General features: G+C 37.8%; 1 protein-coding gene and 1 long non-coding RNA gene across 3 annotated transcripts in view; one reads left to right on the forward strand and one right to left on the reverse strand.

Moving 5' to 3' along the window:
• The window catches only part of SRFBP1 (serum response factor binding protein 1), a 71,145-nt gene that overhangs the window by 29,408 nt on the left and 18,048 nt on the right, over positions 1 to 23,689 (reverse strand). Inside the window, exons 2-3 of one of the 2 annotated variants that reach the window (XM_042013244.1) lie at positions 19,119 to 19,207; positions 18,084 to 18,156 (exon numbers count right to left, since the gene is read on the reverse strand). The exons of the other annotated variant lie outside the window; for it this stretch is intronic. Of the exons in view, the coding sequence (XP_041869178.1) occupies positions 18,084 to 18,156; positions 19,119 to 19,207 (162 nt within the window). The remainder of the gene's footprint in view (positions 1 to 18,083; positions 18,157 to 19,118; positions 19,208 to 23,689) is intronic. 2 annotated transcript variants of the gene reach the window in all.
• LOC121657480 lies at positions 2,336 to 6,544 on the forward strand. Its single transcript, XR_006013644.1, has 3 exons — positions 2,336 to 2,831; positions 5,343 to 5,429; positions 5,683 to 6,544. It is a non-coding gene; the product is annotated as an uncharacterized LOC121657480 (long non-coding RNA).

The following is a 23,689-nucleotide window of genomic DNA, read 5'->3' on the forward strand; positions in this document are numbered from 1 at the left end:
ACAGAAGAAATAATTTTCTTTTACTTACAGACTGCACCCCTGTCTCAGCTTCTGTTATGAAACCCTTTAGGAGACAGGGACATGTGTTGCAGTGGGGATACTGCAACACGCATAAACCAAACCAGGAGTCCCGTGGAAAGGAAATATATATGGACAGACACATTCTTGCTAGATGTTTCAGAGATGTTTATTTCTCCAGCCGCATGGCCGGAGCTCTGCCCAGGAACTGTTCCAGTCACGGGACCAAGGGTCCTTCTGCCCGCGCAGGGAACACAAACCAACCCATGGGAACGAGGCTGAGCAGGGGCAGGGAAGCCCCGTGTCTGTGCCCTCAGGGCCCCTCTCCCAGGGCTACACGGCAGGGGAGGGACCCCAACACCTCACCCGTTTTATTTTAATAAAAGGAGAATGAAAACAACTGGATAAACATAACAAGAACAGTTTCAAAACAAAACAAGCCACCTTCCTGAGTCTTTAAATGTCCAACCAGATTCTGTGGAACATCTTAGGGCTGACAGAAGGGAGACAGAACTCTCTGAGCATGCTTTGTGGGGAAACTGAGGCAGGAGAGGGTTTAACTTCTTCCCTCCCCCTTTTCATCCCCCACTCGGCATTGGAAAGGGATTTCTGGGGAAACAGTTGGCAAAAGCATGGTTTTGTGAGGGAAACCATGGATGAAAAAACGGATTGGGAATACACTGGGGGTAACAGGACATAGGGTAAAAGGGAAAGGTGGGATTAGGAAAGGGAGACTGTAGGGGGGGCTTACAATGGAGATATTGTCTAACATGACTACGATTTTTAGCATATATACTGCCTTTTACAGGAACACCATCAGGCCCAGTGACCTGCAATGCTTGTAACCCTTTTCTCCCTAGTACAATATTAAATTCCACCACCTCTCCATCTCCCAAGCTTGGGATCCATTTTTCAGGGTTATTCTTTTTAATAGCAGTTCTATGCACGAATATGTCTTGCTGGTTGTCACACCTTGTTATAAAACCATAATTTTGCTTAACATTATACCATTTTACTATCCCTAAGGTCTTAGTCACTATGATCTTTTCCTTTTTCCGAGTGGCTGCTGTTTTCTGTCTCGCTGCGTCTTTGCTCTCTCCTTCGGTCGCTCCCGTGTTGGAATTGTCGGGGCTGCTGGTGCCCGCGCGCTCTTCCCGGGGTCGCGTTCGGGGCTGCGCGGGCCGGGCCGGGCCGTGCCGCTCAGTTCTCCGTGCGTCGCCTCCTCTGGTCGCAGCTTTGCTGCCAATGCCGGGGGCTGCACCCACGTCTCGGCCGGGCCCCCGAGCGATGACCCCCCCGCGCCCTGCTCCAGCGCGCGTCTCGGCTGGGCACGGCTCCGTTCCACCGCCGCCAGCCGCCACCCGCGTGCCGCCCCTCTCGGCCGGGCATTCCCGGGGCTCGCTCCACCACGCGCTGCACGGGGCCGTGCGGGCACCGCCGGGTCCCGCCGCTCCTCGCTCCGCCGCCGACACTGCGGCTCGCGTGGCTCCGCCCGCACACGGGAACTGCCTCGCTGCTGCTCGCAGAGCGCTCGGCGCACGTGGCCTGGGCCGCACGGTCCCTGCGCCAGGCTTCCCTTTGCCAGGACACAGCTGACATTGCTCAACACTCTCGGTAACTAAATAATATTCACGAAAATATTCTTCCATCGGCATATATTTTGACTCCAGTATTAACTGTGTCCAATGGTTTTCCAAAAGCCCTTGGTAAGAATTAAATCCCAAGAAACATAGAAAAAGTTCTTAAACAACCATGCCAGGAAGTGTTTCAGTTCTTTTTGAGCTTGAATCAAGCTAAAATTTACAAATCGTTGTTCAAGAATCATTTTAAGATAAATGTCCATATGCGGCTCTGAGAGCCAAGAGTCTTCCCACCGTTCCTCCATAGTTTAGATACGGAATAGCAAAGCAAAACCAAGAAGAGGAATCCAAAGTTTCCAGGGTTTACTCACACAAATCAGTCGCTTAGGGATCGGGGATCGTTCTGCTCTCAATTCTCCACCATTTGTTGCAGTGGGGATACTGCAACGTGCATATACCAAACCAGGAGTCCCGTGGAAAGGAGATATATATGGACAGACAGATTCTTGATAGCTGTTTCAGAGATGTTTATTTCTCCAGCCGCATGGCCGGAGCTCTGCTGAGGAACTGTTCCAGTCACGGGACCAAGGGTCCTTCTGCCCGCGCAGGGAACACAAACCAACCAATGGGAACGAGGCTGAGCAGGGACAGGGAAACCCCGTGTCTGTGCCCTCAGGGCCCCTCTCCCAGGGCTACACGGCAGGGGAGGGACCCCAACAGACATGAGCAAGGAAAGATTCTGCAGGCTGACGTACCCGACACAAAGCATGATGGTGCAGTGCAGCTGTCTGTCCTGATGCCTCAGCTGAGCCCACAAATGGCCACTGGAATGCCAAGATGACACTGGAAGGAGGTGGCAAAGGAGTGGCAGCAGTAGGACCAGTCTGGCTCAATTTTTCAACAGTGTGGGGACTGATGCTCCTCCAGCCATTCACTGCCCAGGCAGCTGCTCCAGTGGGCAGTTGAGAGATGTCAGAACTGACCTGTCAGCCAGTTGGATCCTGTCAGGGCTGCAAGGCAGACAACCAGGCCTTGGCCTGAGATTAAGCTGAATAAACAGGATGTGAAAAGCTACTGGACATAAGAAAACTGCTGGATGTGACAGATAATGCAAGAAGCTGCAGAGTGGTTGTACAGATCATCAGGGCAGAGTTACACAAAAAACAGACGAGTTCCATGGAAAGGTGGAATACAGGGCAGACTTCAGAGGCGGACATCTTGCAAGGTACTAAGGTAACTACTAGTAATAGCGCGTGAAGCCAGTGTTGGATATGAAGTCACATTGAAATGCCAGATTTTGGAAAAAGTAAATATGGGTGGGCAAAGACTGGCCTGGGCTGGGAAGAGTGAGCACTGGGGCACAGGAAGGGGTAGCTATGGGGCAGGCACTCGCCTCTGAACAGGGTACTGAAGGCAGTGAGCTCACCCCCAGTACTTACAGAAACTTAAAACAGCAACGTTGGGAGATTTCTTTTTTAATAAACCCTAAGTGTCTGACACAGAAAGACAAGACTACATTAAAGAGAAGTATGTCAAACGTAAATAGCATGTAAAAATAGGATTTCATGCTTATATTGATTGTGGCTGCTCAGATGACACTTTATCAAAGTGATACTGGGTAAGATAGAGGTTCAAACCTAAAAGGCATGGAAATGTAGTTTATTGAATAGCCTCTGGAAGACAGCAAAGACAAAAAATCTCACTGTCAAATGAGGCTTCAACACATCTCAGAAATGTAAGATTTTTCATACTAAATGTATTCCCAGCTATGCTGTCTCAGGCAGTTTTAGATGACTCAGAAAAAAAACACAGTCTGCCAGTGGCCTGTGGAAACAATTTAGGAGTCTTCAGACTATTAAAAATGACAATTTCAATTTTGTTTTGACTAGTAATTTTTGTTTATGTATATCAAAAAATTCATTAATTTTCATTATTTTTTCATATTTTCTTAGCTGTGCAAGTTTTAAGCCTTTCCATATGAAAAAATAACTTTCATCTTAAAATAGTGAAACTTCATCAAAAAATAAGTAATAGAATCAGGGAATATAGAAATAGAACACCCTTACCAAAAGTCATATTTCTGCTGAAATCTCAGCTATAGTTTGCTATCCATTAATATACTTGCAGCTTTTAAAACATAACCATAATTTTTACTCTTAAGCCTGTGTTTGAGACTACTTTCTCATGAAGCTTCTTATATTTTTTACAGCATTCAGTCTGATTTTTCCACTTTCTGCCATTTTTTTAGGTTGCTTAGTGAGGAGAAAGGTGCAAGAGAAAAAACTTCCGGAACACTTTTTCCTACAATTTAATCTCTGCATGTCTTCTTGTCATAACCAATTTGTTCCCTTAAATTTTTAGAAATTCAGTATTTTAGTCATTCAGAACAAAAGCAGTCTTAGACTTAGGGGTAAGTATTCCCATTGTGAAAGTACACAAAAATGGGATACCTTCAAATCAGCCATGGCTCACCTGAAAGCTTATCCAGCTTCCAAAAAGAAACTGAATCCATTATAAGAGTACAATTCATTTCAGTTATGAACGCATATTTTCAAGAAATGCAGTGCTCTAATTTATTATCAAACTCGTTATGAAGAAAAAGAGTATTTTCTTCCCCAGTTTGTAAATACAAATCCTTTGTCAGTAGCTCAGACGTAGATACACACACAAGGATTTCCAGGGATGTAAGTCACATTAGTTGACCGCCATAGCAAAGTAAATGGCACTCTGCCTATAAAAAAAAAAAAAATAAATAAACCCCCCAAACCTCTGTCTCCCCAAGCCCCATTTTACTCGATGTGCAACCAAGATGAACGGTATTGCCAAGAGAGCAATCTGGATAAAATTAATAAACAGAATAACACAAAATTTAAGTGGTAAGTAAAATATGACATTGTCTAGTTAAGTGTGGCTTAAGCTTATTAGCAAGTTTATTAAACAAATCAGAGTTACGCTGACATACCTGCTTTATTACAAAATCCCTATGTAATTTTACCACTGACAAAGCTAAGCACTTTCAAGTAGCTGCCTGCCCTCCTGCCAGTCTCTATGAACTATTAGTAAAACACCTCTCAAACTGTCTTCTGAGTAATTAGATGTCTTGAACTTCATTTACCACAGATTAAAAATTTAAAGATATTTAAGGTCTCGAAGTCTTTTCTGTATTTGCTCTCATTTTTCAACTACATTTTTTAAAATAGGAATAAAATGGGAGGCAGTATCTCTCTTGGTAATATCGCACAGAAGAGAAGTCTAATTCTAGACAAAGAGCCTGTAGCCTTAGTCCTGGAAATTTCATCTTCCATTTGGCTTTAGTTTTTTCCTCAATGGAATCCAGGCAATCCAGGTCACTCTCATCTTTATCCATCACCTGTAAATTACATAAAACCCTTCCAGAGAGGCCTACTGATTTGTCCCAAATTTCTCTAACTGCACCCTGATGATAGGTAAACGCAGAACACTGTACTTGCTACTTGTTTGCAACTGCACCTTCTGCAGAGTAAAGCACTTCTCAGCTGAAGACTCACTTTTGTTTTAATGATTTCCTGCTTTGCTGACTGTGACAAATAATTCCCAGCAACAATTTATCCCCCCTGGCTGAACAACATGAGAACGCCCAAATGATGCAATTGCTCCATTTATTTTACTTGGTGGTAAGAAATAGATTGGATAATCATTAAGATGTTGCATTCGTTGCATTTCTAAAGCAATTCTAAAAAGACCTGCCATTGCCTCCTTTTGCAGCAGACACATCTGCGGAAGTGAAAGCATTACAGACCTACCAAGAGTTTCAAATTTCTGCTGAGAAGGACTGAGGTTTTCAACTCACAGGTGAGAATCCAGCAGGGGTCAGTAACCTCATGAGAGGTAGATTGATTTGACAGGAAGTAGAGGATGGTGCTGCTAGGGCCATCCCTGTCATAGGTCTGAAACTGACTGATGTCCAGAAAATTATGAAGACTGCCAAGTCATCATAATTGTTAAGAATATTATTACCATCCATGAATCAAGTAAATATTTATGCATCTCCATGCTAAAAACTTTCTTGTTAATTTGTTTTTTTTTTTTTTTTTTTTTTTAACAGTCATTGGGAAAAAACCTGCACTCACCCACTCACCCCTCCTGAAAGTGTCAGCTCACTTGCTGGCCCATGCAGCTGAAATGGGGATTCGTTCTTGGAGTTCGGGGGTGAACCACTCTTGGGGCTCAGGGCAGAGGATGTGTTGGGAAACTTCAGCACTCAGCTCCCCTTGGTTATCACAATCCACTCATACTACACAGGGAAAGGTCTTGCTATGCCTACTAAGACACAGTTCATGGTGGATTTAAATAAAAGGCCATTAAACCTATTTATTTTCAATACTCAAAAAATTCAGAAACATCTACGAGGTCCTCAGGAAAAGAAATAAAAGACGAGGTATGCCTGATCTACTCACACTAAGGTTAATGATCTCTCTGCCTCACTCAGTTTGACTTACCATTCTTCCTGGCAAGACAACATTTAGGATTTTCAATGTTTGTGCATATTTATGCCAGAGCCTACACCTTTCAGATAGAAAAAATAAAGGAGTCTATTTTTGGGAGCTATTTTCATGATTTCTTTGGCGACTCACAGGCATAAGTTCTTGCTTTTTAAATTACAGATAGGCACAAAATCTAAGTGGTGCTAACATGTAAATCTATTTAAAAAAACATAAGACTCTACTGTGTAGTAAGAGACCACTGTAGAGTGAATGTGTTTGGGAAGACCTTTTTATTAAACATAATGTAATAAAGTGACAAAGTAAAGGCTGTCTGTTGAGGCGTACGTGCACTCAAAATTAATATAAACAAGACAAATCAGCATATTACTAATGTACTTTTTATTCTAAGAAAATTACACATCACATTACAATGGGGGTAGGAATGTCTTTAGAACTAGCAATGCTCCCCGCATGTTGTGGAAGTTTCTCACTATCAAACAGATATATATGTACTAATAGATTTCAAATAGAAATCTAATAATGCTTGAATAAATGCTATTTCAGAAGTTTGCACATATTCAGAAACAACATCTTCTTTTAATAAATAACTTCAGGAAGTTAAGCCTTTGCTAAGCTGACAGTCAATGCAGCAGGTCTAATAAATGTCTGAAAATGTATGTATGTAAAGATATAGCTTTCCGTGGGAGTCAAATTTTACTGTACACACCTGTGTCATAAAAGACAGATAACTAAAGAAAAGCAAAAGCACAATAAAATAAAAAAAATTCCATTGATGTTTTGTTTGTTTGTTGCACTGGTATAGCCAACAAAGCTTTTCCCAGCAACCTGACTGGATCACTTGGTTCAGTATCATCATATACTAAAAACAGAGGTTTTATCCAGAAGAAATGAAGACATTTTCTCTCTAATTGAAGGCAAGTGAATTATCATTTAAATACATTCCCCTGTATCACCTGGGCTTAAGATTATTATGGTGTTCTACAGTAGTTATAGAGTTTTTTATTTACAAATTATTTAGGGTCTGTATTACAAAGAGGAAGAAAAGCATAAAAAGAAATGGTTTTACAGTTCCTAATTTTCCTGAAGTATGCACCAAAGACATTTAATGTATTTTTAATAACTTTGCATGTTTTATCAACTGCCTTATATTTCCAAGTTTTATTGAATTTTATGTTGTTTTAACTGGTCTTTGACTTTAATATAAGAAAGACATGTCAAAATAAAAAAAATAATCTTCCTTGAAATCATTAATTTTCAACCTTGTTGAATTAATAACAACTTAGAAAGTAACACTACAAAACAGATTAAGAAAACAACGGTAAAATTTAATTCGTATTTTAAAATAACAAAACCAAAGATGTCACCAGAGGAAACTACCAGAATTCAACTTCCCAAAAAAATCAGAAGCTTAAGAACCACCTCACTTTAGATGAACATAGGACAATTGAGTTTGATGGGAATTAACTATTCCTAACCCGTCAAAAAAAAAAAAAGAATACTCCAAAATTACAGTTAGTCATCGGGAATGTAAGAATGTACTTCAAGGGGAACTTGTCTAGTAATTGTTCTTTTTGTAAGCTACATTGGTGTCAGGTTTTTGCTGGCACCAATTTTAAACATTACTAAATGTCTACAGTATTGCTGTCTCAGTTTAGATCCAAGTGAAATTCAGCGTCAACCTGTGAGTTTTCATCTAATAAGATTCACAATACAAAATTTTATAGTTTTCTGGGTTTATTGTTCTCTGGAAAATTAAAGTTATTAAAATATTCATCTGACAAAACTGCACCATATTCCTATAAACACAGTTTTGCAAAAATGGTTACCTTCCTCTAGCTAAATATCCTCATTCTTCTATGCTGCATAACCTCGTCTAAAAGCAGAACAAACAGCTGAGGGAAGGACTACTTATTCATGCTTTAGTAACAAAACGAAAAAAACAACTCCCCAAAAGTACACTTAACATGGCTAATTGTTTGAGCTCTTGTAAAATACCCAAACTTTATTTGGCAAGTATAGACTGCTCTTTTCTGCCACGTTTATAAACTAATTTAATATTTCAAGAGGTATGCAAGTCAAATGCCAGCAATTACATCAGTCTACCGAGATGAACACTGTGAACTTGGCATTTTGTTCTGTCAATTAGATTAAATGAATTGTTTCATTTTGGAGGTTCACATCTGATTCAGTAGTCACATTCAGAGAGCAGTCACTGTTTTCAGCACAGCATACAGAAAACAATCAGCAAGTCTACAATCTTGTGACGATTTCAGAAGTAGAAGGTATTATGAAAGTAAACTACAATTACAAGCATACAAAACTAACAAAAGAAGAGAAATAAAGCAAGCTTAGAAGTACAGCAAGCACGGTGCCAAAATTATCATTATTTTCTTCCAAAAGTCCCTTAGTTCTGAATGTCAGTGTTCGTTTGCACTGTAACGCAATCTGCAATTTCGTTGTACTGACAATTTGTTCTACAATGCTTTTCTAATATTAAAACAACAACCATATGCGATTTCAGGGTTAACATATTTCCAAGGAACCCTGTGCTGGCTGGAAGAGCCCCGGGTTTTGAATTACTGTCCGCGGTATTCGGCGCGGCTGCCAGCAGCGGCGGCGGCTGCCAGCAGCGCGGCTTTGGTGCGAACGGCAGGAAAGCGGCGCTACCTGCCAGGAGAGGGCGCGGGGCACTCCTGGAGCGGCGCCCCCGCTCCCCGCCTCGCCCGCCCGGCAGGAGCGAGAGCCAGCACGGCGCCACCGAGGCAGCCAGAGAAAGGACGTGATGGATGCTCGCAGCATTCCCAAACAACAAGATAGTGGCTGACAAATGGGCGCGATCCGCGTAATAGCCCCCACCCGCTACATTCGGGTTTGAAATAAGAGACGGAAACAGAAACAAAGAGTGAGGACAGAAGAACCTGAAGAGATGCAGTGTGAAGTAGAAGAACGTGAATACACAGACCCTATATGCACAACCCCTTTGTCTGCTTCCAGAGAGAATAAAAGAAAGAAAGATTAGACACCATACAGAAAGAAAGAACTTCTTGTTTCCATTCCTCTTCTCAGTATGCACTGTCTCCAGGAAAACTACTCCTCCTCCAGGCTCCATAGAGAAAAAAAATAAGTTAGTTTTTGTCCTTTCCTAGAGATCTTGAAACTTCAGCAAGACAAACCTGTCACCTGATTTGCCCAGGGTGAGTAGTAAATTCTGGACAGAAGAGACCGTAACAAAACACACACAAAAAAGTTTTACTTTTAGTATATGCAGATTTTCAAACTGGCTGTTAAAAGCTCCTCAGCAAAATATTGGTACACCAATGGCACAATAATTACCCAGGACAAATACATGAATTGTGTAAAACTCCAACATCAATAGTTCCCTTTGTATCCTGGGGAATCCTCTTCCAGTTTTGTTACACCTTATATAGATGCTGTGCCGTATCTGATCATTCTTGACACTCTTCTTTATATTTTTACTAGCTTATTTGGTTGTTTTTTACATACACGAAGATGATTTATGCAGTGTACAGTAAAATAATTGATTTTAATAGGAACAGACTGTCTTCTGTCTGAAGACAAGGAAGAGCAATCTAGCATTTTCACAGATATCTATGGTAACTCTGATAACCACCTCCTAGTGGTATTGGTAAAAGCCAATTTCAATCCAGTGAAAATGAACTACTGGAAATGTAATTCTCACCACCATCACACATATTACTTAGCATTTATCACCATTGAATTTCTTCAGTCATTTCATTGCCCAGTTGGTCAGTTCTGCAGTGTTTTAGTATTACGATCTTCACTACTCCAAAATTTTGGAATCCTCAAGCTCTGTCATTCATTCTCTTTTTCTGAATCATTTCCAGCACTGATCTGCACAGAACTCCACTTTTAGCTTTCCAACACTATGAAAGCCAAGCATCTATTCTTCTCTTTCACTTACTATGTTTAACTCTATGACTAAAAGAAGAAAATTCCACATAAAATCACTAGAGGCTTTGGAGAAAGCTGGACAACAGCTTTTAAAAAATAATATAAAACAATATACAGACTCAATTAACAATATCTACCATGTATTTACTCCTTCAAAGAACTCCCACTGATTTGCAAGGTATGACTGTCATCTCCTAAAGATACCATTAATCTGCCTCATCCTATTAATCCATGTGTTCATTAAAGCCATACTTTTAATAAAAGTCTCAATACATCTGTTCAGCACTGAAGTCCTATTTACATTAGCATTACATTCCCAAACAGACTTCATCTATTTTTTTAAGCAGGAGGCAGCCACGGGGAAATAAGATTTTACACACAAAAGCATCAGTTGCAATAAGGAGTCACAGCAGCTGCAGTCACCATTCCGAATTAATTAATTTCCAAGTGACTATAAAGAGTGATCTCCAATTTCTTCCTCCTCCCACTACAAACCCTTCAATTAGAAGAAATAGGAATAAGACCTTTACCACAATATTAAAGAATACTTTCTATTCATGAAGAACAAAAGATCTAATTTCTGTGGAAAATTTCTTCAGAAGAAAGAGGACAAAAAAGGACAGTTAATTAAGGATATTTAGATAGTTTAATATTGATCCACCATACTAAGTAGATTCACTGTTTACTGCAGATATTTTTGTTAGCTTCTCCAGAATAAACTAAGTACAAAGATCAGCTACCATACAGCAAGAAATTAATTAGAACTGCCTCAGAGATCTCATGAGGATCATCTTATCTTGACTACTACTACACCTCAGCATAGGATGGTCAAAATATAAAGGAAAGGTATGTTGTACTTACAGAAACATTATTTTCTGTTTCAGCTTCTCATAAATTACAGAAAAATTTAAGGAAAAGGCCCAAGTTGGTGCAATAAAGTGAAATGCATGCTGGGATGATGAAAGAAGCCAACAACAAAAAAATATCTATTTTGAATACATATAAATATTTTCAAAATGAGTGCAAAAACAAGCTGACACTTCTGTCATTATTTTGATTAATAATAAGTGGTTTGTTTTGCTACCGCTGATCAATTTTCACACAAAGGCATATTTTTTTGCATTTTTTTTTTTATAGTATTGCAAAGGTTGCCTCTTTATTGAAATAAACAATGAAAATACACAGAATTCAGAAAGGAGATGATGTCTCATCTGCAACCCCTATTTTTTCAAAAAGTGAAAATGGCTTATTCTGCATCCTTACAAAAAATAAGATAGTAAAATTCTTATGCAAGACTTGAAAAACCTTCATCTGCAAGCCATATTTTTAGGTCAGCTGACAACCTGCACTTAGAGCCTACTTTAATATTTTCCTTAAGTTGTCTCAAATCCAACAAAAAGCTGCCCTTGTGATCTGTTTTGACTTTGTAACTAGGAATCTAATACATAAGAAAAAAACATATGATAGCTGCTTCTATTTAAGTATCTTCTCAACAATTAAGTTTTCAAAATGAAGCTGATGATATTTTTACTGACTTTTGTATTTAAGAAATGCAGCTCATTTTTTTAATGTAGTCCAGGACAGTATTTCAGTACATTAAAAAAACCCAAACAAACTTTGGCTATCATAATGTAATAAAACAGTAGGAATGGCTGTCAGTTATTTTCTTCCTCCAAATTAAAACTGTACAGTACAAGATCCCACACTAGTTATTCTTTCTTTCTTAAAACTTTAAGTATTCTTTCATGCTCACTATCTAGGAAAAAAAAAAAAAAAGAAAGTATCATATTCTACAGCTTTCTCATGCTGAGATTGCTCATTCAACATATTTTGACCCTGCAGGGGGGGCAACCAGGAGACTAGCTTGGGAAAACAGTTAATATTGAGTATGGAGTTCCTCATTTTACCATAAATATGAATGGAAGCCATGTATACTGATGGAGTATGAAATGCTATGAAAATTAAGAAGAGAACTCAGCCAGTGAGTATACCAACCTGCCTTCTCACTATTTGAGAATCAGAAAAGGCTATAGGTAGGAATATTCAAGTAAAGAGGCTGTACTGAGGAGACACGTTTATGTAGGCTCCTGATGAGGCATTCCTTCCTCATTCTTATTCATCAATTAAAAAAACCATTAAACATCTCACTGTTTTCTGTATCTCCACACTGAGCTGTGGACTCTCGTTTTCCTCACTTCTGCTGCCAGTATACCTACAGAACCCACTCCTGCAGAGCTTCACACTCCACACTACTTGAAAATCCATCAGTTTTGTTTTTATTAACATCATCTGTGTGCATTCAGGCACAGTGTCTATATTCCTCACAGGCTGTCTGTTCTTGCTTCGACCTTCAGTGGACTTCCTGCTTGTATTTGGGCTCAGGAACACACTGTTTATCTGCAGCACCTTCTCCATTATGTTAAGTGGTCTTTACATTGTGCTCCCTACTTGGGAGAGCTTTTACTTCAGCCTTGACATCATTTTAGATAGTCATGAAATTAATATTTAGTTTGTTTAACAGAAATAATCCTCCTTACTAAGGCATACATTGTTCAAAACAGCAATGAACTGCCACTGGCAAAGTAGCATGTGCTGTTGAGAGCACAAGCAGCAAACTTTTGTGTTTCCTAAGAGTGCCTGACTCCTCGCGTGTGTACACCTGACCAATGCACAAGTGGATGTATCTGCCACTCAAAGTCCCATGAATCCTGCATTACTGCAGAGGAAAAAGTCAGACATGCAAGGATCTGGACCACTCCACTGAAGGAGGGCTGAAAAACTTTGCGTTCTAGCCCTTCTTCCTTCCCTAAAATGGTCTACAAGTGGCATTTGGCCCACACCGTTGTGAAAACTGAACCACCCCTGCCTCTGCCTTTTGTAGAGAAGCATCAAGGACTGTTCTTAGGCTGATTACACTGAAGTTCAAGCACTTCCCATTACTCTTACAAAAACTTTTACAGGTTAAAGATTCTGTAACATTAAGATGAATGTTTGCTATCTATTTTAAAAGAAAATATGCAAAATATGGAAACACGTGCTAGGAGAAAGAAAAAGCAAAAAAATGCATTAGTTCCCACCTGACTTAAGACAATTTTACGGCAAGATGTTAACTGAAACCCAAGTTACAAAAGATGAAACCATTAACCAAGAAAACACTACTGGTAGAAGAAAATGACAAAAAACTTTATGAAAAAGCCTGGTATTTCAGAATATAAAAATTCCACACAAAAAGGCCATACTGAAAAACCTACCAAGTTCCTTAAGCTGACCTACTGCAAAAATCATCAGTTACCCAGCCCTGTTCTCAACCTTACCACTGTTACTTTCAGGAAATTGAGTGATTGTTGTTCCAAGGACAAAGAGTGTGAAAGCATCCTTCAAACTGAAGTTCTACTTTTATAAACCAATTTGGCTTTCAAAACTTTAATAATGGAGTTAATATTTAAGTCTACTTCTGTTAACATCTTGCTAGAATATGAAACTGAAAGAAAATAATGCAAAGCATTATTTTTTCCTGCATCTCTTGTACTAAATTAATTATTCCATGATAAATACTGTGGTTTTATTCCATGATAAAAACACCTTCATTGTATTAACTAATCTGTTTCTCCAGTGATAATTTTCAAGATAGAGAACATATCTTTCCAAGACACTTGAAAATGGCTGAAACCAACTGCTGCTCATTCCTAACAACTGGAAGGCATTTTTCCTTCAAGCACTGCAAGTTGCCTGTTGTCCATATTTTCTTAAAGGGCATCCTCCAAACATGATATTGCTATAGCAACACCTTCCATAATGCCAAGGTTTTTGCTGTAAGTTAAAGGCAAAAGTACTCCTAGACACATGGTAAAGAAACAACGAATATATTAAGGTCTTACTTCAGCCAAGAAATTCAAGTAACTCAAGGTAAGCTACACATTGGTACGAAATTACTAGACAACCTGTTATTTTTGTGTAAAGAAACTTTCAAAAAATAATAGCTTCTTAAATATGATAAGCAGTACTCTACCATGGATAATTAATCCATTTTCATAGTATCATCAAGCCTGACAAGCAAGCAAAGAAATACCTGTAAGTACACACAAGTTGGTATTTCAAAGAAGTAGTATCATAGTAGAGGACTAGAAAAGGTCATACCGTTCTTTTCTCCCATCTTTCGTGAATTGTTGAATAAGTATTTTATACAGTTTTGGAAAAATGAAAACTGAAGAACTCAAAAACCAATGTATTATTCCAATAGCTTTGAGAACTCCTGAAACCAATTAACCCAGTTCCTGCACCCATGTAGCTGAACTTTTAACTGCTCTCATTTCTCACAATGTTTACTTCTGATTGTTGTGCTTGAGACACTTTTAATTGTATTTGCCAGTTAAGTTTTTTTTTATTCTTCAGTTCTAACAATGCAAATACAGAGAATACAAAATTGTCATTCTAACAATAATACAATAGGTAATATTTGCAAATTCAAGTAACAAAAGGTTTTTCAATACAACCCAGCACCAACACTTCATAGATTTTCAATATATGCAGATAGATATTCAATACACAGAATATATGCTCTGTGCATATGTGACTACACAGAGCATACTAAAAAAAGACAGGGACAGGAGTATTAAACCTAAGAAGTAAAAGCATCTTATACCGTATCATTCCTAGGAAACAGTGTATTTATAGTGATATTATGTCAGCACTGTCTGTTCAGAATTTACTTGAGGACAGGAAAATAGCATCCCTGAGAGTAAGTGGCAACATTTAATAACAGCAAGCATTTAGTCTTTCCTATTGTATCTCCTGCATTATTATACTGTATATATATTATACAGTATAACAGTATATTATACTGTATCAATTGTATCTACTGTAGTTAGTAAAGATCCACTCTAGAAAGAGAAGTTAAAATCTTGTAACTGAAAGTTCAAATCTGTTTCATTCAGAAAAGTCCTGCTGAGCTGCAGGCAGTCTCTAAGCATTGCACCATCAAGCAACTGGGATGGTTTTCCTTGGGTGTGCTTTGGGTTTTTTGGTTACAGCCTGGATGAAAGACAACATTTGTTCCACAAAGTAGCAGCAGCCATATTGAAACACGGCTAACCAAGAAACAGATTCCCCAAGTAAATTAATTAGTACAAAAAGTTTGTGGGTTTACAGGCAGTTGAACTGAGGAACATAATTCTTAAGAAAGCAAAGAATTCTCCCTAATTAGGATTTCAAACCATTAGATTTTTTTTTCTGAATAAGAGAAACTTAAGCCATTGCATTAAAAGCTTCAGTAAAACAGACACCTCTTTCAAGGCTCCAGAATGTCAGTCTTTCTTCCCTGAGATTGAAACAAATTCCCTGTAAAATGGAATGCCCCAATTATGCATTCTGAGGTAATCAGAAGTCCTTCCAAAGACTTTGTTGCCAACAGTCCTCAGAAGGCTTTTTTTTTTGTCTTCTGGATATATGATAAGGAGAAAGGAGGTCTGGGTTTGTCCTTGACAGACGGAAGAAAAAAGGACTGATGTTTAGAAAGAGATGTCTTTGGCAACGGGGAAAACCTCAAAAAAATTTTGTACTATTTTCTTCAACCTACAGAAAGCCTTCATGCCTCCAATCAATAAAGAATTTCCAGAAGTTCTAAGTAACCACTTCAATAAACCTTTTATCCTGAAAATACACACGCTACTGGACTTTGGTGTAATGTCCACCTTCTGGCTCCAAACCACTTTGGCTGATGTAATTATTTTCTTGGATTTTTTTCTTTTCCACTGAATTGCTCTTTGCAGTTTGCAGCTCCTCAAGACTAATCATTCAGTAAGAGACTTTGAAGTCAGAGATTTTTTCTTACATAAAACATGTGAGGAGAAGTTCATGGACAACTTGGTGTTAACAGAACAGGAACAATTGCTATGTCCTGCACACAGACCACCAATTTTGAAAGGATTTTGAATCTCTTCTGGCATGTGTTTGAGATCCAGACACTAAAACTGCTAAAATAATCTAGAATAATTCAAGCCTGCTCTAAATTGCAACTCCTATAGATCTCTTCCTATTTCTATTCTCTCCAATCTTTCCTTAAAATTCTCAAATTCCTAATTGGAGTTATGTGAAAGTGTTTTTTACAAATCGTATGATCAATAACTTAGGACAAAAGGTTGCTGATACTGAGGCTTCACCAATATAAAATCATTCACTCATCTGAAAGAACATTACCAGTTGGTGTGAAAGCTGTCTTTTTTACTTTTTCCATGATGAATGAGGAGTATTTCTATTCCATCTCTAAAAATCTCTGTTATTCTAGAAATCAACAGTGGTTAAAAAAATACATAAACAACTAGTGCCTTTTAGCTTGTGATTCCTAAGAAACACAAATTTTTCTGTCATCTAAGAAAAAAATAAACAGTACAGCTAGTACGTGTCAATTTGTGCATTTTTAAAGACTAAAAATCTCCAAGTAACCCAACATTTTTCCTACTGAAATATTAATATAATGGTGCATTTTTTTTAACAATAAAGTCAACCTACAGCACTTAAAATTTCAGATAACCAAGTGCATTTACTAGCTATCTGCCCAAGAAGTGGGAGAGTTTTTCCTTCTCAGCTGCTTACTTTGAAGACTCCTCCCTTTCTACAAAGTATTTCAGAGTAAAATTTGCCTTCAGCTCTCTGGACTATAAATCTAATCTCCCTTGACAACCACTCTTAACGCTACCACTTACAAGCCCTGTACGTATTCATGCCAACTGAAGCAACACTTGAATGTACTTGGCCAATACAGTCCTGAGTGCAGGCACGCTTTAAGATGTCTGCATGAGCCAATCCTGGAAGGAAAAGCACAAAGACTCCTGGTAAATGCATGCAGAACAAATCTTGCAGTGAAACCCTCTCACAAACACTCACAAAAGCCCCATAAAACATGGACATTCGAGCTCAGTGCTCCAGCACACCTGATCACTTGAGATACTCTCTTAGGAACTGAGACACACAAACTTGCCATTAAAAAAAATTTAAAAACTTAAAAAAAAAAAGGAGAGAGAGAAAAATGAGCAAATACAAGACCAAGTTTAATACTGATGGCAAGTCATTAAAGCAGAGTGCCTCAGTATTACTGTCATGGTGTTTGAGAAGTGCTGTCTGCTTTCTTTTCCTTTTTAGTGGTTTATGAGGACTCTTACTGGAAGTATTAAGCTAAAAATCCATATGATTCTACCTGATCTGGCACAGAGAACATCTAACTTGGTCAATGAAGCCTTTCCTGTTGCTAGCTTTTTTTGAAGACTAAGATAGATCTCCACAAGGTTGAGGAAAGGAAGACAGTAATGTTAAAAAAAAAGAACCTCCCAGAATAGCACACAATAGTAAGAGTGATTTAATCACTACAGTTATCAACTGTAAACAATCAGTTATCAAGTAAACAATCAAAACAGCCATATTGTGAGAAAACATTTTTCATGGCCTATACATGACTCTTGTGCTCAACCCTTATGACTGGAATGCATAACTCATTTCAGCACACATAATTTTATGTAGTATCAACTAAAATGGAGAGATCAGCACAAATCATTATGAAGTAATAAAATTTCTGAAGCATTTTCTTGATGTCATAACATATAAGATACAAAAACTATCAACTGACAGCAAGGCTGAAAATAAAAAAAAGATTTGACTCAAGCATTGCCACTCCCTTGCAGACACAACTTGAAACTATAACAGAACTAAATACAAATGGCATGATGTTTAGAGCTTGGACAACAGACAACACCAATACTATACTGTCAGACACACAAAATGCCTCCCCATACTCCTGAGCGCCATGAGAACTTTAAATTCTGTGCTTTAATGTTACAGTAAAAACTTCGAACACCACACACTGCTAAGCAAATTCATGTTTAGCCTGGAAAGCTTATGACTCAAACTGTCTAACACCCTGACAAACGCAAATATTCATCATTTTCTAGTTGTGTTAATGTTCAAGCTTACTCTGAAAGTACTTTAAGTTTCAGTAAGGCAGCAGCAGAGAACAGACAAAACTTTCAGTTACTAAAATAACTGCCTCTAATATTGAAATATCTAAACATGGCATTACCTTCATGGCATGGATTTCTTCTATTAATCTCTCAACTCGTTTTTGGTTCTTTAATTTCAAGTCTTCTGAACCCCTGCAAATGAAGTCTATCTTTATTAAGAAAATCTCAGTTTAGTTACTTTATTTCCTTACTGGCAATACTAAATAGCAAAATAAAAAAATCAGGAGATGGAGCATAAACACAATTCCTTATTGTCACATGAACACTTTAGCAAAGAGCTGAACATAGCCTAACGCTTTTGCTGTTCTGAACAGTGGAGGAAACACTGAGGATTTAGCAGAACAACATGAAAAACAATGTTACTGTATTAAAAAAAACTAAACCACAATTCATATCAACAATAGGTGACACTAGTGTCTCAAATACAATTATACTTTAAGATCTGAAATATTTAAATATGGAAGTTCATTGGGTTTGCTTCTTATTTTGTACAACTTGCTAAAATTGTGAGAGAAGAGTATGCTCAATTTACACTATGAACACAGTAAAAGATGTATCTCCTACTGTCTCAAATAAGACACATGGTATTATGTTGAACCAATAATCTTTAAAAGTATAATCTACAAAATATTGTTTAAACTGTTTATATAAGAATTCATTAATAGTAATGACGAAAAATCAAGTATGACCTGTATATCTATGCAAACTGAAAGTATTTTTTGTTACACAATCTTGAAGACAACTGCAGTGAGAAAACATGGTGAAACTTAACTTTAACAACAGAATAACCTAAAAAATCAAATCTGACACTTCTGTAAGTGCTGTAAAAGGTTCTGTAGCTGATTCAGATAACCTTCCAATACATTAAATCCCACTACAAAAAGTCATTCCAATTCTGCTTTATGAAACTCCTTCTAGTTAGTATTTTTAGTCTAAAATGATGTAAAAATAAGACAAACAGAATTTAGGTATTTTAGTGCCTTAAGTTTTAAATGTAGTACATTTTTCACCCACTTTTCTGTTTTTGTGAAAACAATTAAAATACTGCCTCATTTATAAAAACACAAACAGGAACACTATTATTTAAAACTGACTTTTTCAATTTTAATTTCCCGATGTGTCTGGTTAGTCTGCGAATAGTCAGGACTCTGGCCTTCTTCACATCTTTTCTCATCTTCACAACCTGTGAGAAATATGGAAGACATTATAAAGTGTTTTCCTTGATTACGTTCCATATACAATACATTCATTACATTAACTTAAATTTTAGAAATTAGTTCAACAAAGAACTATTTTTGAAAAAAGAGTGCATTTCCCTGCTAACCAAATCCCATTTCAAATGAATTCAGATTTCCATTAAAATCAAACTGCTTCCATAAACATCAGAGGAAGAACAACCAACAGTCTAAAAATGCGTCTGAGGTCTAAACAGAAGACAAGACATTCCTAACTAGCCATATTTTAATATTATTCTTAGAGCTAGACTGAGCTAGAGATTTGAAAAGTCTCACCTTTTGCCTTCACTTGGCTTATTTTTGTCCCAGTGAAACAGCCAGCAGTAGATTAAGTCAATTGGTGTATAATACATAAAAGCATTTTCATTATGAAACACTTTGAAGTATTAAGGAAAGACTCTCAAAATAAACATTATTTATGATGGAACAGAATTTGAGATATGAAATTCTTTTATGTATTTGAATTAATTTTTGTTGAAAACAAAACTCCAAGTGATTTCTAACTTGCTACAGTCTGTCTCAATTTGCCATCCTACCCAGTACTCTATTCCTAAATGTAAAGCAGGCGGTTTTAAAGAAAATTTGACAACGATACTTTGATCTTACTACTCACTCCAGTAACAAAGAAAGAGAATTGTCATTATTATTAGACAGACAGGATGAACAAACAAATCTTCCCAATGTTTGCAACTAAATTCCATAATGAAAAACCTTATGCCCAGGTGCTGTCTTGCCAATGATGAACGTTTCAGAGATACAGGGAGTCAGTGGTGACCCTTTTTTTTACAACTCAACTTCCTCCTTATTTATTCATATATATCATACTATGTCTATTAAGATTTTATATTTAATAGTTTAACTTAGTATAACACGAAATACTAAAACAAACAAAAATAATCAGTCTTCCTGACAAAGACCAAATTTATCATAAATTGATCCAGTGGGATAAGTTTCAAAATTAAGTTGGCACCTCTTTCTCAATAAAGTTCTTTACATCAGATTTCTATTCTAATTTCTCAGAGATAACATCAAAATGATAGATTGATGATGACTGCACCATCTAGTCAAGTCCACCAGGAATATCACTACTATAAACCTAAACTGAACAAAAAAAAAAAAGGAAAAGAAAAAACTTCAAAGCTCGCAGAGCTGTATTTCACACCTGTCATGGGGAGTCTGGCTAGTATATATACACCCTGTGCAGAGACCATAAAGATGATACTAAAAAATAAACAAACAAACAAACAAACAAAAAACCCACATACTTTGCACTAATGATTATGTTTGTAGCTTAGGTTACTGACTCAATCAAGTTGTTAAGCCCTGAACTGTATTCAGCAGTGGCTTAACTGAAGGCTGAATCAGAGCAAAACAATTTCTAGAGAGGCGTACATGCTCCCTACCTCTGCCAGGGAAGCCAAGGAACATGGGGAGCAGCGCTCCTCTGAGAATCAAGGGAGGGGAATTGTACGGGGGGCAGCGTTAGCCACTTACACCATGAGAAATGAAAAGGTAAAGAAGGTTTGTGGGATGAAACAACTAACCTAAAAGTGGTCTCGTGTTCCAAAAATTGTTACAGCAAAGGTCAGTACTTACCTTAGTTACCCTAGTAGAAGGAACTACACACAGGTCTACCTACAAAATCATTTCTATTTCAGTTAACAGCTGAAACCACATACCAAGAGACACTTAAGTGCCAAGTTTCTGCTATACAGCAGCACTGCTCAAGTCTTTACCATGCTAAGGAACAAATCCATAACATTACCATTTGCCATCAAGGCATGCAGATATTTTTTTTTTAAAAGACACTGAAGGAGATTATCATAGGTCCCTATAGTACATCATCTTCTAAAAGCAAGAAAAATAATGCAGCTTCTGGTTGAATACCTCTTTGATACTATGTACATTTAGTGAGTTTGGAATGTCAGATGCAAACTGGGTATGCCTTCTTAGAAAGTCTGGGGGGGGGGATTGTTTTGAGTTTGGGGTTTTTTATTCTCTATTTTTTTTAATAACCACTAGAAACATCCACAAGCTAGAAACATACTGGAGTTTAAGTAACTCATACTTTACATATTTGTTACTGTGTATGCAAACATGAAGTATATTTAACTTTCTCTCAAAAATATTTTGTCATTTATTTTTTATTAGAAATATTAATGCACACACAACATGTTTCCAGGGCCTACAAGAGCCAAACTCCAGCTTCCTCTGCTGCCAGCCAATGAAGGCTGTATAGACACGACAGCAGGAATGAGGGAAGGTATTCGCTCTTTGGCAGACTAGGAATATCCATTTATGTAATCCAGTCACTTCTTTCACACGGGACAGTATGCATCAACTGTGTTCTTGGAAGTACTCATACCGTTCTCAAGAAAGCAGTCAGCTCTTTGGGAAAGCAATCAAAAAAGTTTAGCTTCAGATTCACAGTGTGCCTGAAACAATGCTTAGACCACCAGGGTAGCCCCTGGTCTCTTGTGTTACAAAGTGAGAGAGGCAACTTTGCCATCAGTAAAAAAAACCCAACAAAACTAAACAAAACCAAAAAACCCATACCAAGAACAGTCATGACTTTCAAAAAATAATAAATATTTATTCATAGTAAGTTATTTTTTATAAATACCTTAAGAAAAGACAGTAAGAAAAGGAGAAGTCTTTGCACTGAAACATAAAAAGGCTGCAGTGTAAGTCAGGATCAGACTTAACTAAGCTTTAAGACAAGGCAATAAGGATTTTTAATCTACTCAGCAGTCACAGTAAGCACAAAAGAATAATTATAAACAAGCAAAACACAAACCAAACTATTTCTTCTATCAATAGGATCTAGGGTTCCTGGAAATTAAGGAAGTCTGCAATTGTATGTGGAAATAACCACTTCAAGGATTTCTTTGAACAAAGAACAACAGATGCTTTCCTTTGTTGAAGACACTTCTTTATTTTGTTGGGAAACACTATTTACAAGACAATTAAGCCATTCTTATTCATTAATGCTACCAAACCTCTGTGTTTGCAAATTATTATTAATAGGTAACACCAAAGTACGAATAGATATAAATTACATATCAATTATTAAAACTAAAAGAAATCATAAAAGAAATTAACTCACTTTTAAAAACAAGCCTAGGTAGTAACATATACTAGCATGAATGCACATAAGTGTATTTCAAAAGCTATGGTTATAAACAAAAATCATCCCTGCGGCACTGTGCCTCTTCACAGAATAATGTATTTATATTACTACTGATGCTAAACAAAGATGAAATGCAGAGAATTTCTATAACTAATGGCATTCCACAGAAGAGAGGCATCCATCAACCCAACAGCTTGCCACCTGCAGTAAGCACTGCCACAAAGTGTGACATGTACCAGCCAGCGGCATGCAAACCATTTTAAGCCATAGGCAGATGGTAGCTGCTGCTGCCCCTTCAAAAAAGGGCAAACCAAGAGCACAGCAGGGGATCAGCGGATGACAAGACAGGCAAGAACTAGAAACTCCCCTGCAATTCACCTTTTCCAAGGAGTGCACACTACTGAGGGAGATTGTAAAAGCAATTGCTGGCTTCAGCACAGCCTACATTAAAGCGATACTTTGCACAACGCTTCCGGTACTCAACCGGCAATGAAAACAGCCCCAGCTTGAATAGATGGGTAACACTGACACAGTACAAAGCCACCAGAGTGTACATATCAAACCAAGAGGGTGGTTTCTAGCAAGTGTGTGTTTAAAGACATCACAAGAACTGTATTTAACCCAGAATCCACAGCTGAGAAAGGGAGAAGCTAATAGCTTCACCTACTGTGCCTCCCATGTTACACCTGGCTCCAAAGGGTTAATAGCCATTCCCAGGGATTTGTCTTTTTGCGTGGTAGTCCAGTGAGACCTTCCCAATCCTCAGCATGTCCAAGCCCTTCTCGTGCCCAGAAAGAAACTGACACAGGATTACTTAACTGAACCTTTGATCTTTAAGTCTTCTCTACGTTTTTTTGGGTTTTTTTCATGAAATAGTTCCGTTTGGCCACTGGTATTTCATCATAGTCAGAAATTAATTTCAACTAACAAAAGCCTTGGAAGGGCTCAATCAGTTCCTAAATCAGTGTTAGACTGTCTAGAAAGGGCTTCTGATCACAGACATTATCCCTTTTAAATTAATGGAACATGGTTATTGTACATAATACAAGATAAAATACATGTGCAATAGAGTACAAAGTTATTTTAAGAGCCTCCCACATAACTAAGCTCCAAAAAAACTTGTTGTAAATTTTTCAAGTTTCTTTAAGAGAAATGTAAGGCATTTTTAGATAAAACGACATCAAAAAAGCCTGGTTTAGGTTCTGAAAGTCTGTATCATTAAGAAACAGTCCTCATATTAGGGATGGCAAGAAAAACACACCAAGGAATGTGGATAAAATGACAGTGTAGGTACAATTAT

This window comes from Corvus kubaryi, unplaced genomic scaffold (assembly GCF_017639235.1).
Source record: "Corvus kubaryi isolate FWS band 111438036 unplaced genomic scaffold, C.kubaryi_AGA036_p1.0 split1-37296, whole genome shotgun sequence".
Lineage (NCBI taxonomy): Eukaryota > Metazoa > Chordata > Aves > Passeriformes > Corvidae > Corvus > Corvus kubaryi.